At 35.1% G+C, this 17589-nt stretch overlaps 1 protein-coding gene across 4 annotated transcripts in view; it reads left to right on the forward strand.

The window, feature by feature from the left end:
• Window positions 1-17589, forward strand: part of NEIL3 (nei like DNA glycosylase 3) — a 52909-nt gene that overhangs the window by 15205 nt on the left and 20115 nt on the right. For all 4 annotated transcript variants that reach the window (XM_003823507.5, XM_008977087.4, XM_008977088.4 and 1 more), the window contains 4 exons: window positions 10585-10719; window positions 11005-11218; window positions 14654-14728; window positions 16320-16486. In XM_003823507.5, the coding sequence (XP_003823555.4) occupies window positions 10585-10719; window positions 11005-11218; window positions 14654-14728; window positions 16320-16486 (591 nt within the window). The remainder of the gene's footprint in view (window positions 1-10584; window positions 10720-11004; window positions 11219-14653; window positions 14729-16319; window positions 16487-17589) is intronic.

Raw genomic sequence — 17589 nt, forward strand, 5'->3', positions numbered from 1 at the left:
CTGAGATATTTTGGAGGCTTTGCCATTTTAGAAATGCCTTATGCGTGATTGATTTTATAATTTATTGGGGTTTAAGTATGAACCTCAAATCAGTTGTGCAAGAGATAATATAATGATTCTTTTTAGTTTGCTGAAATGTCTTTATTGAATCCATCATATATTACTTATGAAAGAGTTTTACAGCTTCAACATAGTTTCTGTACTATCATATAACATGTTAGGAGAAATAGAAGTGTACTTTTACTCTGTATAATACTTTAAGATTCATTCATATTGTTTGAAGTATCAGTGGTACTTTCTTTTCTTTTACTAAGTAGTCTCCCATTGTATGAACATACCATATTTTGTTAATTCATTCATCAGATGATGGACATTTGGATTGTTTCAAGTTTTTAATATTGTGAATAAAATTGCTATGAATATTCACATACATATGACATATATGTGTGGACATACATTTTCATTTCTCTTGGATAAATTACCAAATGACTTAGAAATTCTAAGTCATTTGGTAAGCATATGTTTGACTTTAAGAGGAATTGCCAAACTGTTCTTAAAAGTGGTGGTACCATTTTACATTCTCACCAGCAGAGTATGAGGATTTCAGTTACTCAGCATCTTTGCCAGCACCTGGTATTGTCAGTCGTGTTAATTTCTGCTATTCTAATAGGTGTACAGTGTATCTCACTATGATTTTAATTTTCTTCTCCCTACTAACTAATGATATCTGATGCAATATGCGTATTTCCTGTTTGTGTATTTTATAGGGTGATGTGTCTATTAATGTTTTCCTTTTTTATTGGATATATTTTTGTATTATTGAGTTATAGTATTCTGTATATATTCTAGATGTCAGTCATTTATCAGATACATGTTTTGCAAGTATTTTCTCCCAATCTATGGCTTTTCTCTTCATTTTCTTAACCATATCTCTTCAAGATTAAAAACTTTTAAGTTTGATGAAACCTAATTTATCAAAATTTTTTTTCATGGTTCATTCATACTTTTTGTCACCAGTCTAAGAAACATCTGCCTAATGCAAATTAATCAACATTTCCTTGTTTGTTTTCTTCTGGAAGTTTTATTGAGTTAGCTCTTCTGTTCAGGATTATGATCTATTTTGAGTTCTTTTTTGTATATGGTACAAGGCAGGAGCTGAACTTTGTCTTTTTGCGTGTGTATTTTCCAGCACCATTGTTGACAAGATTATCCTTTCTCCATTGAATTTCTTTGTAACTTTGTTGAAAATTAGTTGACCATATATGTATGGGTCTATTTCTGAACTCTGCATTCAGAAGAATATCAGATAAAGTGATATTCTTTTATCATTTTTTGTGTCTGTCCTTTCTACAATAATACACTGTCTTAATTAAAGTAGCTTTAAAGTCAGTTTAAATTAAGTAGTGTCAGTCGTCTGACTTTATTCTTTTTTTTTTCAAAATTGTTTTTGTTGTTTTAGTTATCTTTCTACATTTTAGACTTAGCTTGTTGATTTCTACAGAGTTCTTTCTGGCGTTTTGATTGGCCTTGTGTTGGATCTATAGATCAATTAGGTGATAATTCACACGCTAACATTATTGTCTCCCACTCCATGAACACAGTATATATTAATATGTATTTAGATCTTCCTTCATTTCTTTATCAGTATTTTGTAATTTTCAGCTTCAGACCTATTTTATATTTGTAACTAAGTGGGTTTTTTTGGAGCTATTGTAAAGGGTACTTTTTTAAAATTTGAATTTCTAATTGTTCATTTGCAGTGTATGGAAATACAATTTTTGTGTGTATATTGACCTTGTATCCTGCAACCTTGCTGATATGATCTGGCTCTGTGTCCCCACCCAGATTTCATCTTGAATTGTAATTCCCAAGTGTCGAGGTGTGGGGGGGCATGTAATCCCCTTGTGTCAAGGGAAAGAGGCGACTGGATCATGGGGGCAGTTTCCCCCATGCTGTTCTTGTGATAGTGAGTGAGTTCTCACTAGATCTCTTGGTTTTATAAGGGGCTCTTCCCCCTTCTCTTTCTCTTCTCTCTCCTGCTGCCATCTGAAGAAGGTCCTTGCTTCCCTTTCACCTTCCACCATGATTGTAAGTTTCCTGAGACCTCCCAAACCATGTGGAACTGCGAGTCAATTAAGCCTCTTTCCTTTATAAATTATCCAGTCTCAGGGAAGTTCTTTACAGCAGTGTAAAAACAGACTAATACACTTGCTAAACTCGTTATAGTTCTAGTCGCTTTTTCTTGTATACTTTTAGTATTTTCTATGTAGATAATCATATCATCTGTGAATTAAAGCAGTTTTATTTTTTCCTTTCTGATCTATACGACTTTTTTTAAAAAAATTTACTTCAAGTTCTAGGATACATGTGCAGAACATGCAGGTTTGTTACATAGGTATACATGTGCCATGGTGGTTTGCTGCACCCATCAACCTGTCATCTAGGTTTTAAGCCTCGCATGCATTAAGTGTTTGTCCTAATGCTCTCCCTCTCCTTGTCCCCCACACCCTATATGCCTTTTATTTCTTTTTCTTGTTTTATTGCACTGGCCAGGACCCCCAGCATGATGTTGAGTAGTAGTGGTGAGAGCAAATAAGTTTGCCTTGTTGTCTGTGATATTAGCTTTATTTTCTTTTATTAAATCAAAAAATTTCCCTTTTATTTCTAATTTGTTGAATTTTTCAAGTATTTTTTCTGCATCTATTGAGATCATCATATTGCCTTTCTTACTTCATTTGTTTATGTGTGGAATTCTATATTGATTGATTTTTAAATTTTGAATGAGCCTTGCATTCCTGGAATATACTCCACTTTGTCATGATGGATTATCCTTTCTATATGTTTCTGGATTCGATTAGTTAATATTTTATTGAGGACTTTTGCTTGTGTCTTCATAAGAGATATTGCACTATGGTGTTAGTTTTCTGTTACTGCCTTTGTCTAATTTTGGTATTAGGGTAATGATGGCCTCCAACTGAGTTTTATCTGATATTCCAGAAACATTTGTGTAGATTTGTTATTGGTATAACATCAACTGGTCTGATGTATTTGGAGTTCCAGAAAGGAAAGAGAAAAAAACAAAACAAGACATTTTTAAAAGAAATAATGGCCAAGAATTGTGCAGGATTAACAAAGCTATGGAACAAGGTGACATAATCTAGCATTCTTGTAACTGTCATCCTAGAAGAAAGAAAGAACAGAACAGAAGACATCTTTGGATTTAAATGGCCAAGAATTTTCTTAACAAACCACAGATCCAAGAAGCTAAAAGAGCCTCAAACCAATCCAAATGTCCCTCACACGTACCTAGCCAGTGTGCTAAAAACCAAAGATGAAGAGAAAGTGCTGGAAGCAGAGAAAAAGAAACATTACATATTAATACAAAGGAACAAAGCTAAGAAATACATTTACAGAAATTATGTAAGACAGAAGACAACAGAGCAACGTTTGCTGAAAGAAAAACCTCTCAACTCAGAATTCTAAACCCATCTAATATATCTATTAAAAATTAAGGTATAATAAAGACTTTTTCGAAAAAAAGAAGCTAAGAGAATGTAGTAGCAGGAGACCTGCAGTGCAAGAAAAGTTAAAGTCTGTCCAGCATAAGGGATATAATAACAGACAGAAATCTGAACTACAGAAAGAAAAAACTGGGAATGGGAAACTTGGAAGTAAATATAAAAGATGTTTTTCTGTTATGTTCTATATCTAAAGCAAGCATAATAACAATTTATTGTGGACTTTATAACATATGTCAGAGTAAAATGCATTGCAACAATAGTACAAATGAGATAGGAAAATGATGGTACACTAATGTTGTTGCAATATACGTTTTGCATATCATTTGAAGATATGCATATCATTTGAAGATATCACTGAGATAACTTGTATCTCAGTGATATACGTTTTGCATATCATTTGAAGATTTGCATATCGTTTGAATATATCACTGAGATAACTTGTATCACAGTGTAAGATGTGTATTATAAAACCTAGAGCAACTACTAAAAAAAATTCAAAAAGTGGTAAAAGTAATAAGCTGCTATGGAGATAAAATAGAAGTTTTAAAAATGCTCAATCCAAAAGAATGCATTAAAAGATGAACAAAGAACAGATGGAACAAATAGAAAACAATAGTAATACAGTATATTTAAATCAAAGCATAAAAATAATCATATTAAATATAAATAATCTAACCATCCCAATTATTTGTCAGAAATTAATTGAATAAAAACACAAGACCCAACTATAATGTGCCTATAAGAAAACCACTTAAAATATAATGATGCAGGTTAAAATAAAAGGATGGAAACAGAAATACTATGGAAACACTTATCAAAAGAAAGCTGGAGTAGCTAGAATAAAATCAAAGTAGATTTCAGATCAAGGAATATTACTGAGGGTAAAGAAGGACATTAAACAAAGATTAAGGGGTTAATTCATCAAGAAAATGTAGTAATCCTAATAGAAATTCAAAAGATGTAAAGCAAGAACTGCTAGAATGGAAAGGGCAAAGAGAAACTAATATTGTTGAATAATTCAACACTCTCTTGTCAGTAACTGATAGAACAAGTGGGCAAAAATCAGCAAGGATAAAAGACCTGAGCAACACTATCAACCACCTTGACCTAATTGACAAGTAGAGAACATTCCACCCAACAACACATGCTTTTCAAGTGCACGTGGAACACTTAGCAAGATTGACCAGATTATGGACAGCAAAATGAGTCTTAACAAATTTAAAAGTATTGATATCATGGAAGAATCCTCTCTGACTACAACAGAATTAAACTAGAAATTATTGAGATACCTAGAAAAATCTTTTTTTTTTTTTTCTTTTTCAAATGGAGTCTTGCTCTTTCACCCAGACTGGAGTACAGTGGAGGGATCTCTGCTCATTGCAGCCTCTACCTCCCGGGTTCAAGTCATTCTCCTGCCTCAGCTTCTTGAGTAGCTGGGATTACAGACGCCTGCTACCATGCCTGGCTAATTTTTATATTTTTAGTGGAGACGACGTTTCACCACGTTGGCCAGGCTGGTCTCAAACTCCTGACCTCAGGTCATCCACCCGCCTTGGCCTCCCAAAGTGCTGGGATTACAGGCGTGAGCCACTGCGCCCAGATGAAAAATTTTAAGTATTTGGAAATCAATGTGCTTCTAAACTCACCTGTCAAATAAATCACAAAGGAAGTTAGAACATATTTTGAATTGAATGAAAATGAAAACGCCAGATCAAAATTTGTAGGAGACAGCTAAAGCAATGCTTGAGGGAATGTTCTGGCATTAAATGTTTTTTATAAATGAATAAAATTCTCTAAGATTTAAGCTTCCATATAAAAAACTAGAAGAATAAGAGCTAATTAAACCCAAAACAGACAGAAGGACGGAAATAATGAAGATAAGAACAGAAATCAATGGAATTTAAAAATGAAAGCAATAGAGAAAAAAAATCAATGAAGCAAATAATTGGTCCTTTGAAAAGCATAATAAAAATGAATGACACCAAAAATTGGTTCTTTGAAAAATGTAATAAAAATGATAAACTTTTAGCTCAATGCAGTCCAATATAAACATGGGAGACATATATATAATTTAAAATCTTCCAATAGCTGCATTAACCAAAGCAAAAAGAAATCAATTTTAATAATGTATTTTATTAACCTATACAAAATATTTCAACATATAAACAATATAAACAATTATTGATAAGCTATGTAACTTCTTTATACTGTCTTCAAAATCTACTGTGTATTTTATAATTAGAGTACACATTAATTTGAACTAATAACATTTCCAGTGCTCACTTGCCACATGTGGGTAGTGGCTGCCATATTGGACAATACAGCTCACATATAAACACTATGAGGAATGACAAAGGGAACATTACTGCAGATCCTCAAGTTGTTATTTGAATAGAAATAGGACACTATATATTACCTAACAAATTTATGTCCATGAATTCAACAACTAAAATAAATGGACAGATTCCTTGAAAGACACAAATTATCAAAACATACTATAGAAAAGTAAAAATATGAGTTATTTTCTATGTTTTAAATAAGTTGAGTTGATAGTTTAAAACTTCTCAAGAAAGAAAACCCCAGGCATATTTAAGGAACATGCTCTGTTTTATCTTTTTCATCCTTTTTTCTCTTTCTTAGGTTTGGATAATTTCTATTAATCTATATTCAGGTTCACTTATTCTTTCCTCTGCTCTGTGCGGTCTGCTGGTCTGCTCATTGAAGAAATGTCTTCTCCCTGCTATCATGTATTTTGGTTTCTCTGCTGAAATATCACACCTGTTCATGTGCCTTTATACTAGATCCTTACATATGTTAAATCATTAACATATTAATAACTAATATATAATATAAAATTTGATTAAGAATCAATATTTTAAGTTTAAAATTAATTTAACATTACTTTTAAATCACCTGTCTCATAGATATGACATCTGGTGCATCTTTGGGTCTGGCTCTGTTGACTGCTTTATCTCTTGATATATTTATCTCTTGATACTTTTTAAATCTTTGTGTGTATATATGTGTCTTATCATTTTTTTGAATCCTAGACATTGTCTATAGAAGACAAAAAGCTAAATCCCAGACACCATGTATAGACAAATGAGAGCTAAATAATATTTAAGCTCAGAAACAGTCATGCCTCTTCTGTCAGTCATTAGTGTCAGGGATTGAGTGAGTCTAGTAAAGTAGTTGACCTTCGTTTGAGTTTTGCTTTGTTTGGGTTGGCTTCAGTGCACCAACAACTTCAAAACTCCAGCTGCTACTGCTACTTTATGCCTTGTGTGTGGTCTGGTTTGGCAGTGGATGGTTTCTCTGTGTTGCTGCTCGACTCTCAGCTTTCAGCACATCTTGCATATTCATGTCACAGAGAAAGTCTCTCCATGTTCTTACCTCTCCACCATGTAGACTGCTGTCGCTTGTGACTCAGTGGGACGCTTATGATGGGGATAGTGGAGATATTTACTTCTGGATTAGCCTGGAACTTGGGCAGGCCTTCGTGTATGTAGAACCCAAGGTCGCAGTTTTCTTAGGGTTACTGTCCCTTGCCCTCCTATGGCAGCCCAACTCTGCCTTGCACCTGTGGGTGTACTTGGGTCAGAGATCTTCCTACCTCTTTTCTGGTGGAAGCAGATTTCTCTTCGTATCATCACAGTATTTTGTGCCAAAGCCGATTTTCTGTTTCAACTCTAGGGACAGATGGCTTTTGCTTCTACCTCACCTTCAACAGGCCAGGGTACCTTTGCCTGGGCTGGGTGGCCAAAGGGTTTCTGCTGCTGTCCTGTGGCAGACTGCTTATGGTTGTTATTCAGTATAAGACATATTGTTTGGGCAGAGGAAGTTTCCTGTTCCTCCCTCAAGGACAGATATGACCTTTGTTTCTACCTCTCCCTTGGCCCCAGCAGCTTAAAGACTTTTTAAGACTTGGACTTCATCTCAAAGAAGTGTTCAAGAAGCAGACAGAGTTTCATGAAGACAGGTGTCATGCCACCAAGAGCAGCTCTTTCAGGTCTCTTGCTGTCACTCACATCTTTCACATGGGCCCACGAGTGTGTATTCTCCTTGTGTCTGGGGCTCCGGGGATTCTAAACTGTCACACCAGCCCACATTCAGTATGTAAAAGTTTGTTGAAAAATTTGCAGTTTTCTGCTTTCCCATTTTTATAGTAGCCTTCTCTTCCTCTTGTGCTCTGCCACAGGTGAAACAATTTGTGTATTCTGACTTTACTTTCCATGGCGGGGCTTGTCACATTTTGGAATTTAGCTTACCTGGTTGCGTTGCAATCTCATGTCTCTGATGGGCTTAAGAAAATGTATGATTTTGTAGATAATGTGATTTTTTTTTCTCCTTGTTGGAGTGGTAGCTATGTTCACTTTCAGCCTTCTGCATCCTAAGTAGTAGCAGAACTCCTATTTCTTTTTTTTAGCATTGTTAAAACCATATCTTTTTACATTCTTTTTTTTTTTAAATTCCCAGCATAGGTTTTACAACTATTATATTCTACATTTTCCACTCTTTATTACCCTTAGGACACTTCTGACCACTTGAAAATTTTTATAGGCAGTTGCCTTATTTGCAAAATGTAGTTGTCATTAATGTGAAACTGTGACAGTACTGCTTTGTTTATGCTATTTGTGCTTGCTTAAGGATGTTCAGATTATTCTGACAGTGATAGCTTGGAGAATATGGCTGATTCTTAAAACAGGATCAGGGCTTATTTACTAGTTTCTTTAGGAAGATATTTCTAATGAGAGGAATTTTCTTACTATTAATTGAATTTTTAGTTTGGGCACATTTTCATATTAGAACTTGGTTGCAAGTGACAGAAGCCCAACTCAAGCAAGTTCAATAATTATTATCTTTCGTTGACTTTGGCACCAAAAACTTCTTTAAAATTTAAAAAAGCGTATGAAGTATCTTACAAAACCTGAAGAGAATACAGGCAGGCTTCAAGGAGAACTAAAGCAAGCAAAGACTAAAAGCTGTTAGGATTCCTCTTCATTTCTTCACTCTGCTCCTCACCGAAATCTTCTATAGTCTTCCTCTTTGCAGGGAGACCTTCCTTTGCTTTGCTGGTGCTCACATTGGGAATCATTCCCATAGACAGCTCTCATATGAGATCTCTTAATGCTAACAGGATCTCCTTGGGTCCTACGTCTTTAAATTCATCAGAAAAATTGACGAATCCGCTTGGATACTGATGGATCTAGCTTGGGACAGGTGTCCATTTCTGAATCAACTGTATCAAAGGCACAGGATCTGAGAAAACGACGGAGACCTGTTCAGGTTAAGCCTAATGCCCACCCTTGGACCAGGCAACTGTGGTTGGCAGGTAGACTTCTATTATGCAGAGTGAATTGTCTCGGGTAACCTTTTGGGTTGGTAGAAGGAGCTTGAGATAGAAATAAGGATCTGATAAACGTTTCCTAAACTAATTAATTATGAGGAATCCTGAAAAGCAAATGAAACCCTAAAAATGTCTTTTCTTTATGTAATATGGGCCTATGTCCTGGTTTAAAAAAAAAAATAATCAGTATCAATTGTTGTCGCAGTATAGATGTTTACTGTGCCTCAAATATTTTCATGATACTGATACATTTTTTATAGTTTAAGATCAAAGGTACTTAGTAATAAACCCACGAGATGTGTTGGTTTATTGGGGCTCAATTATAATATCTATTTAATAAAACAAAATAAATAAAAATTTAAAAAAACATTTTATGCACTTTTTTCCTAAAAATGAATTGATTTATAAGACAGACCCATACTTATTTGATCTAAGGTTCTTGCTGGGGCTACTCCTGCATTTGAATTGGGTCTTAACCTTTGAGATTTTTTATGTGGATGTGGTTTCATTATAGAAAGTGATTTAGAATCCACTTTATGAGCCATGCAGCTGAAAAGATTTTAGATATGATGGCTTCTGGGCATGACAGTTGTACACCTTTCACTGGGGTTGAACTTCCGTAAGTTAAATTATGGAGTACTTACAGGCACACATTTTTCCTGTCAAGAACTATGGGGCATGTAAAATGCATTTATGATTGATAGTAGGGCACACAGAGTTTAAAACCCACATTTTTAAAGTTAGACTGGTTAACCTTGTACAATACTATAACATGGTGCTCCGCAATTAGAAGCACAGAGCAGTAGCATTCGCTGCCAAAAGAGCCATATTTATGAACTCAACAAAGCTATGAGGAGAAGGATTTGAAAGGCGGATCACAGTATTTCATCTTGAGAATCATTTTTGATCTTCATCATCAGAGGTCTTACAGAACTACTTTTTTTAAAAAACTGGACATGCTAATCAATCCTATAAAATCTGAAAGGTTACGAATTTTTCATCACTGCCTTGTGGCTTTCAAGTTAACCTTAAATATTTGTAAATCTCCTCTTCCCAATACATATAGAGGTAAAAGAAAACGAAAAGAATTGAGGACAATAGCATTTTGACTTGTTCTCTCTTTTTTTTTTGATACGTAAGATTTGGCAAAAATAAAAAAAATTATTTCATTGCCTAGTGCAAAACAAGGGGGGAAAAGAGCATCTTAAACCATAGATATTATTTTGCAATAGGTAATTATTTCCAATCCATTGTGGTTAGAAATAAGGAATTTGAATATTAGTGGCTTTGTAGAATTTATGAAAACACAAACTATAGGCAACTTAAACTTAGCCTTATCTCATCCCAAGCCTTTGAATCTGAGAAAATGCCAAGAGATGCTAGACTGTTCCGTGAATAAAAGATACTTCGTCTGACAAGAAAAGAGGAGCAGGGGTGTATTTTCTTGGGCTTATTGTTGTTACCATATTATTTCTTTGAGAAGTTATTTTACTTTTGAGTTGAAAAACTGATTGTCATGTCTTCTATCTTTATAAGGATACAAAGTCATGAGAGAAAAATATATAATAATCTTACCACTGGTTTCTGCCCTTTAAAAGTGTCTATCCTGACTAACATTTGTTTGCTTATAATCCAAAAAAAAATGATAGTACAGGAAAAAAGCTTGATAAATGATATACTTTCTGCCACTCAAAAATGGGTTTGATTTTGTTTCAGGATTCATTTCGGAATGAAAGGCTTCATCATGATTAATCCACTTGAGTATAAATATAAAAATGGAGCTTCTCCTGTTTTGGAAGTGCAGCTCACCAAAGATTTGATTTGTTTCTTTGACTCATCAGTAGAACTCAGGTAAAAAAAATTAAATAAAAGTACTTACGCTGCAATACTGCAGAGCTTGGTTTGGGATGTCACACGTGTAACTAAAGAAACAAATAAATAAACAGTTTGTAATTGATGAAACCTCATTTTAAAGAAGCCTTCAGATAATATAATTTGTAAGGTCTTTGTTGTTTGCATATGTAACTCTTATACCCTGATTAACATAAAGTGCTTATAGCAAAGCTCATTTTAAAAGACACTTTGTGAAATTATAACCAGACTTATGATTAATGTGTTTTATATTCCTTTCTATAGAAACTCAATGGAAAGCCAACAGAGAATAAGAATGATGAAAGAATTAGATGTATGTTCACCTGAATTTAGTTTCTTGAGAGCAGAAAGTGAAGTTAAAAAACAGAAAGGCCGGATGCTAGGTGATGTGCTAATGGATCAGAACGTATTGCCTGGAGTAGGGAACATCATCAAAAATGAAGCTCTCTTTGACAGTGGTCTCCACCCAGCTGTTAAAGTAAGTTTTAACTATTTTTTTAATTATCTGTTGATTTTTCAGTACTGTGAAGGAACCAACGTGAAAGCCTTAACTCTGCATTTCAGTAATACAGTCTCATCAGACTTCAGGTGTCCCGCTTCCCATTTCTACCCAGGTCAATTTCTCGGTGCAGCCGGCTCCTGCCACCGCACTTGCACTTACAGTTGCCTTGTGCACACCTTCCCACTCCACATTTCACTCTATCAGTCTTCCTTAACTTGCCCTGCTTTTTGTTCTCTCCATACCAGGTATCCCTTTCAAACATAACATATTTACTTATTATACTGATTGTTTAAAAGCTGTCTCCTTCTGCTAGAACACAGTCTCAAAAGGAAACAAGGCTTTTGTTCACTGAAGTATCCCAACATCTGGAACGTGACCTGTGGTGTATGGTAGGCATTAGATATTAATATTTGTGGAATATGTGAATGAACTAACAACTTATTTTCTCTCTCTGGCATATTAAGTACATGTTCTGCACACGCTTGTGTATTCCTGATTACAGCTGTTGGTGACATTAGAAGCTGCTGTTGTGGAAGGATAGCAATGGAAGGCAGGCAGCAGGGACCAAGGAATAAGTGATCAGTGAGGAAATGAAAGCAAAATGCAGAGCCCTTGTTCACATAGGCCGGAGTGAAGGGAAAATATTGGCCTGCTAGAGGGGATTCCAGGGCAAGACATGAGTTTGTTATTTTATTTTTTTTCTTGTTCTACAACTGCAGAGACTTGAACTTATTTATATGTTGCAAAAAAAAAAAAAAAGTGGTTAAAGGGCAGAGGTTAAAATTGTAGAAAAGGGAATGGTGATGAATATAGCAATGTTCTAAGAGGGTAAGAGAGGTGAGAACCCTAACCCAGGTAGAATACATACATTTTAGTTTCTAGGGAAGACCTCTACATTAGGGCTTTTATCAAGACCTGTTGCCACTAACTAAATTAATTTTTAGCTCTTTTAGCTGAATTATTTTTTACATAATTGACTCTATTAACTAAATTATCTTTTACATAAACCCAGGTTATTTTTTTACTTTGTGTAGATACTTACTAGATAGTTTTAGTAATACCCAAATCAGTAGGAATGAAGCTTTAAAAGAAGCCAGTTAATGATAGGTCTAGATTAGATTCTGCTTTTTGATACTTGGAACAAGTGAGTTCAGTATGGAAATAATGAAACAGAACTTTAACAAGAGTGAGCTTTTTAAAAATCACTTAGACCTCTACGAAAGTTGTTTTTGAAAAAAAGAGAACCCAGGGTATTGTTGTTATCTGTGATGCACTGAGAATTTACTTTTTATCTCTGCATCCAGCCATCCATCCATCTAGGAAAAGATCATTTACCCATAATGCCTGGGGGTTTAAAAATTAATGACATTGGCCAGGCACGGTGGTTCATGCCTGTAATCCCAGCACTTTGGGAGGCTGACGCGGGCAGATCACGAGGTCAAGAGGTGAGACCATCCTGGCCAACATGGTGAAACCCTGTCTCTACTAAAAACACAAAAATGAGGTGGGCGTAGTGGCACACGCCTGTAGTCCCAGCTCCTGGAGAGGCTGAGGCAGGACAATAGCTTAAGCCCGGGAGGTGGAGGTTGCAGTGAGCAGAGATCACGCCACTGCACTGCAGTCTGGCAACAGAGCGAGACTCTGTCTCTCTCTCACACACACACACACACACACACACACACAAATTTCTGAAATTTAGCTCTTAGCTTCTTAAAAGCACGTGCACAATTACTGAAAAAGTACAGTTTAACTTTTCAAGATGTGACAATATAGTATGTAAGATTTGGAAAGTAATAAATGTTTTGGATGTATGTAAGTTTTAAAGTTTAAGTGAGCAACTGAGGAATATGTATAATACTTTCAGGATGACTATGTTGATTAGATTTTCACTTCTATAGTCACTGATAAGTGATTTTCTTTGTACATGTATGTGTCTGTTTACATGCAGCTTCCCTCAGTACACACAGGGGATCATTTGCAGTACTCCTGCCTATACCAAATCCATACATACTGAAGTCCTGCAGTTGGCCCTAGGGACACTGCTACACAAAAAGTCAGCCCTACACACATGCAGGCTTCACATCTCACAAATACTATATTTTTCATTCACGTTTGATTGAAAAAAATCTACAGGTACGTGGACCTGCTCAGTTCAAACCTGTGTCGTTGAAGGGTCAGCTGTACATATAGATATTCACACACAGGCAACAAGCATGAGGCATCAGATGGTTTCTTTTGGGATTACCATTGACAGCACATGTGCCAAATAATAATTCTGCAAGGGTAACACTAAGATTTATGTTAGGCTGTGTCAGAAAAAAATTCTTCAGTAAGGTCTGTGTCTGAGCTCTTCCATGTGTTAATAAGTACTTTGATATTAATGCATGTATAGAAATGCGTATCTTTTCTAAAGCTCGATAGTGACCTTGGTGGTCATCTACTCCTGTGCCCTTCCCTTCTTTCTGTTTTATATTGTTCTTGGTAATTTTTTTTTTTGAGTCCAGCAAGACTTCTTAAGGTGTCTGATAGACAATGCTGAGACTTTGAAGATGTCTAATACAGAATAAATATTCAATAAATGCTTGAATTTACAATTAAAATGTATAAATAGGAATCATATTTTGTCAGTAATATTATCAGTTCAAAATAAAACTACTGTTAATGGTACTAAATAGATCCGTAAGAAATAGAGCTCTAGAAGATATGCATATATGATTGACTCTTGAACAACACAGGAATTGGGATGCTAACCCCCCCCCATTGAAAATCTATATACAATTTTTGACTCTTCAAAAACGTAACTACTAATAGCCTACTATTGATCAGAAGCCTTACTGATAACATAGTTCACACATATTCCGTATGTTTTATGTGTTACATATGTATTATTACAATAAAGTAAGCTTGAGAAAAGAAATTGTTATTAAGAATATGGTAAGAGCCAGGTGTGATGGTCTGCGCCTGTAATCCCAGCTACCTGGGAGGCTGAGGCGGAAGGATGGCTGAGCCCAGGAGTTTGAAGCTGCAGTGAGCTATGATGATGCCGCTGCACTCCAGCCTGGGCAATAGAGTGAGACCCTGTCTCTAAAAAAACAGAAGAATATCATAAGGATTATATTTACTACTCATTAAGTGGAAGTCGGCCGTCATAAAGATATTCCTCCTCATCATCATTACATTGAATAGATTGAGGAGGAAGAGGAGGGGTTGGTCTTGCTGTCTCAGGGATGGCAGAGGCAGAAAAAAATCTGCGTATAAGTGGACCCTCCCAGTTCAAACCCATGTTGTTCAAAGGTCAGCTGTATTCAAAATCTATTTACAGTTCTCTTTCACGGAATTGGCAAGGCGTATTATTTCTTACAGTAATGAGCAAGTCATGAAACTAGGCTCTGCTGTTTTTTCCACTTTAAGGTTTGTCAATTAACAGATGAACAGATCCATCACCTCATGAAAATGATACGTGATTTCAGCATTCTCTTTTACAGGGTAAGAGCAAAATTTTTCAACTGTGTAAAATGTAAAATGTCAGTGGTTTCCTTTTGGAGTGCACCAAAAAATGTGAAAGCTGTATATAGCCATCTAGTGGAAAGAGCATGGAGGTACATTAAGGGAGAGTGACATTATGTGGGTCATAGGTCAGTTCAAACTCGTCTAACTATAATCATATTCAATTATCTTTATACCAAGTTAGGAGCAGCCATGTTGGCATTTCACAGACTCTTTTTCTATTTTTGGATACATAAAATATAGAAAGTCTAGAGAGGCTGACCTACAGTAACACTTTCAGATAACCTTAGTTCCATCAGGCTTTGCCACTGACTATAGACCTTGGTTCAATCAAGCTTTGCCACTTACTACTATCTGTGTGGTTTAGATTCTTTGGATAACTTTATTTAAGTTTAGTTTCTTCATCTGTAAAATGGGATAATAATGTTTCTCTATCTACCACAGTTTTGAGAAGGAAGGACTTGCTGACTTGTAAATGTGGAAAGTTATATACTATATGCATATATAGAATTCAATAAACACATCTTTTAAACAAAGTAATGCAAATATGTCTTTTCTTTCTTCACAGTCCATTTTCTGTATCCAAAATTTTCATTTTTACTATGTTCAGAAAGTCAGGTATTGTAGTATTCTTTATCAATTGGCCTAAAATGTGAATGAGCCTCTTGCTCTGCAGATCTGTCTTGAGTAACTATGGCTATTTTTAAATTGCATTTGCTTCCTTCTTCCTCCAGAAAAAGATGACCGTAGAAAACTGCCCATTTCCACCCAGATTAAATTGGGTCTTTCAATACTTTCCTTAAATTAATATAAATTGTGTAATTTTCAGCTCATACATGGTGAGCCATATTTCTGGGCTTTTAAATTTTCACAGTGCTGATGGAAACTCAAGATATTTTCTTTGTAGGAGCCTTAAATATTTGTGAGTGGAATAAAACTGACCAAATATATCAAAATATCTTTTGAAGTAGAATTTATACCAAAATGGAATATATTCTCTGCTAGGATGGTATTTGAATGTTTATTTTCTTTCTTTCTTTTTTTATTAATGAATCTCTAAGATTAAAAAGGAAAAAAAATCCTTTTTCAGGTCAACAAAGAAAATGCTCTTATTAAATTTTGTCCCCTAGAATTAAGTTTTTTGGTTGTTGAAACTGAGTGAGCAGTTTCAGTCTTCTAAAAATAATCAGATTTCAAGCTAATCTAGCCTTTTTCTTTTAACTATATAATTTTGGTTAATTTAAAAAGCCTTAAAAGTGTAAAAGACATTTTTAAATATAGAACTTTTACATGTCATTTAGATAAGAGGATAAAGCTATGCAAAGAGCAATTTTGAATACTAATGTCATTAAATAATGACTTATTTCACACAAATTTTATTTGACAAATATTACCAAATCTTGTCAATACCTTTTTCTCTGATGAAAGAAAAGATTATATTGACATATGTACAAACATATGTAAATTTTTAACAGATGATTTTCAGAGGTGACTTTCGAGAATGTGTCTTTGGCTCCTTGGCAGCACTGTTTTGTGGATAACAGAATTTTTTTTTTTTTTTTTTTTTTAGTGCCGTAAAGCAGGACTTGCTCTCTCTAAACACTATAAGGTTTACAAGCGTCCTAATTGTGGTCAGTGCCACTGCAGAATAACTGTGTGCCGCTTTGGGGACAATAACAGAATGACATATTTCTGTCCTCACTGTCAAAAAGAAAATCCTCAACATGTTGACATATGGTAAGATATTTAATTTAAAGGGATACCATTTGCCCTAACCATCTAACTAAAAGGCTAATAATCAGAGAATATAACTGAATAACTGTCAGGCTCTTCAGAAGAGAACGTGACTCAAAAGTATTTTAGTCCTTGAAAGGAAATAGTAAATAATGTCACCAAAGAACCTGAGGGGGCCAAAGATGATTTATGGACCAGTTCTGAATTTAGGTGGAAAATCTCTGGCTCAGGGAATAATATCTAGCCTTTACCTTTAACCTAGTTTGTAAAGTGAGTACCAGGAGATGTCAATAATTGGAAAAAATGCAACTACCTTCAAAAGTCTCTGCTTCACTTAGAAATAATATTATAAAACAAAAGCAAGATCTTTTTACAGATTGTATGTCTTGTTGGTGAAATAATAGACCACTTACTAAACTCATGTGTAGTAGTTCTGCCAGTTGCTGAGTATGTCTCTTCCAATGATACATTCCAGAACTGGAGAAATAACTGCAGGATAGGTTTGAGGACTTACTGTGAGAAGTATTTGGGCTAAAACTCCATTGATCACCTGACCAGACTGGTGGTGGATCACAGTGATATTTTTGTCTCCTGGAATTAGTGTCAGTTCAGAGCCAGTGTCCAATAATCCTTGAAAAGTCTGATTATTTTCTTTTCCCCAATGTACAGTTACCTTGGTAACAGGCCATAGGACCTTTTGGGGGAAATCTAAGAGAAAGATTATGCAGTAGAAAGCAGCTGCATAGCAGTATATGTGATTATAAGATTATGTAGTATAAAGCAGCTGCATAGCAGTATGTGTGATTATAAGATTATGTAGTACAAAGCAGCTGCATAGCAGTATATGTGATTATAAGCCAGTAGTACCAGTATGACATGAAGCACAAAAAGTGCTGCATGGGTTCAGGGATATTAGAGGTTTCTATGTGCAGGAAGGTTGGGAAGATCTCAAAGAAAGCGTCATTTGAGTGGAGCTCCTTGTTCCACTCTTTCCCCCCTTCTCCCTACTGTACTTGACTAGACTTAAAAAAAGTATCATTTGAAATTTACCTTAAAAAATAGAATTTTGATTAAATGATAAAGCTAACAGTATTTAATTGGAAAAA

Source organism: Pan paniscus, chromosome 3, assembly GCF_029289425.2.
Source record: "Pan paniscus chromosome 3, NHGRI_mPanPan1-v2.0_pri, whole genome shotgun sequence".
Lineage (NCBI taxonomy): Eukaryota > Metazoa > Chordata > Mammalia > Primates > Hominidae > Pan > Pan paniscus.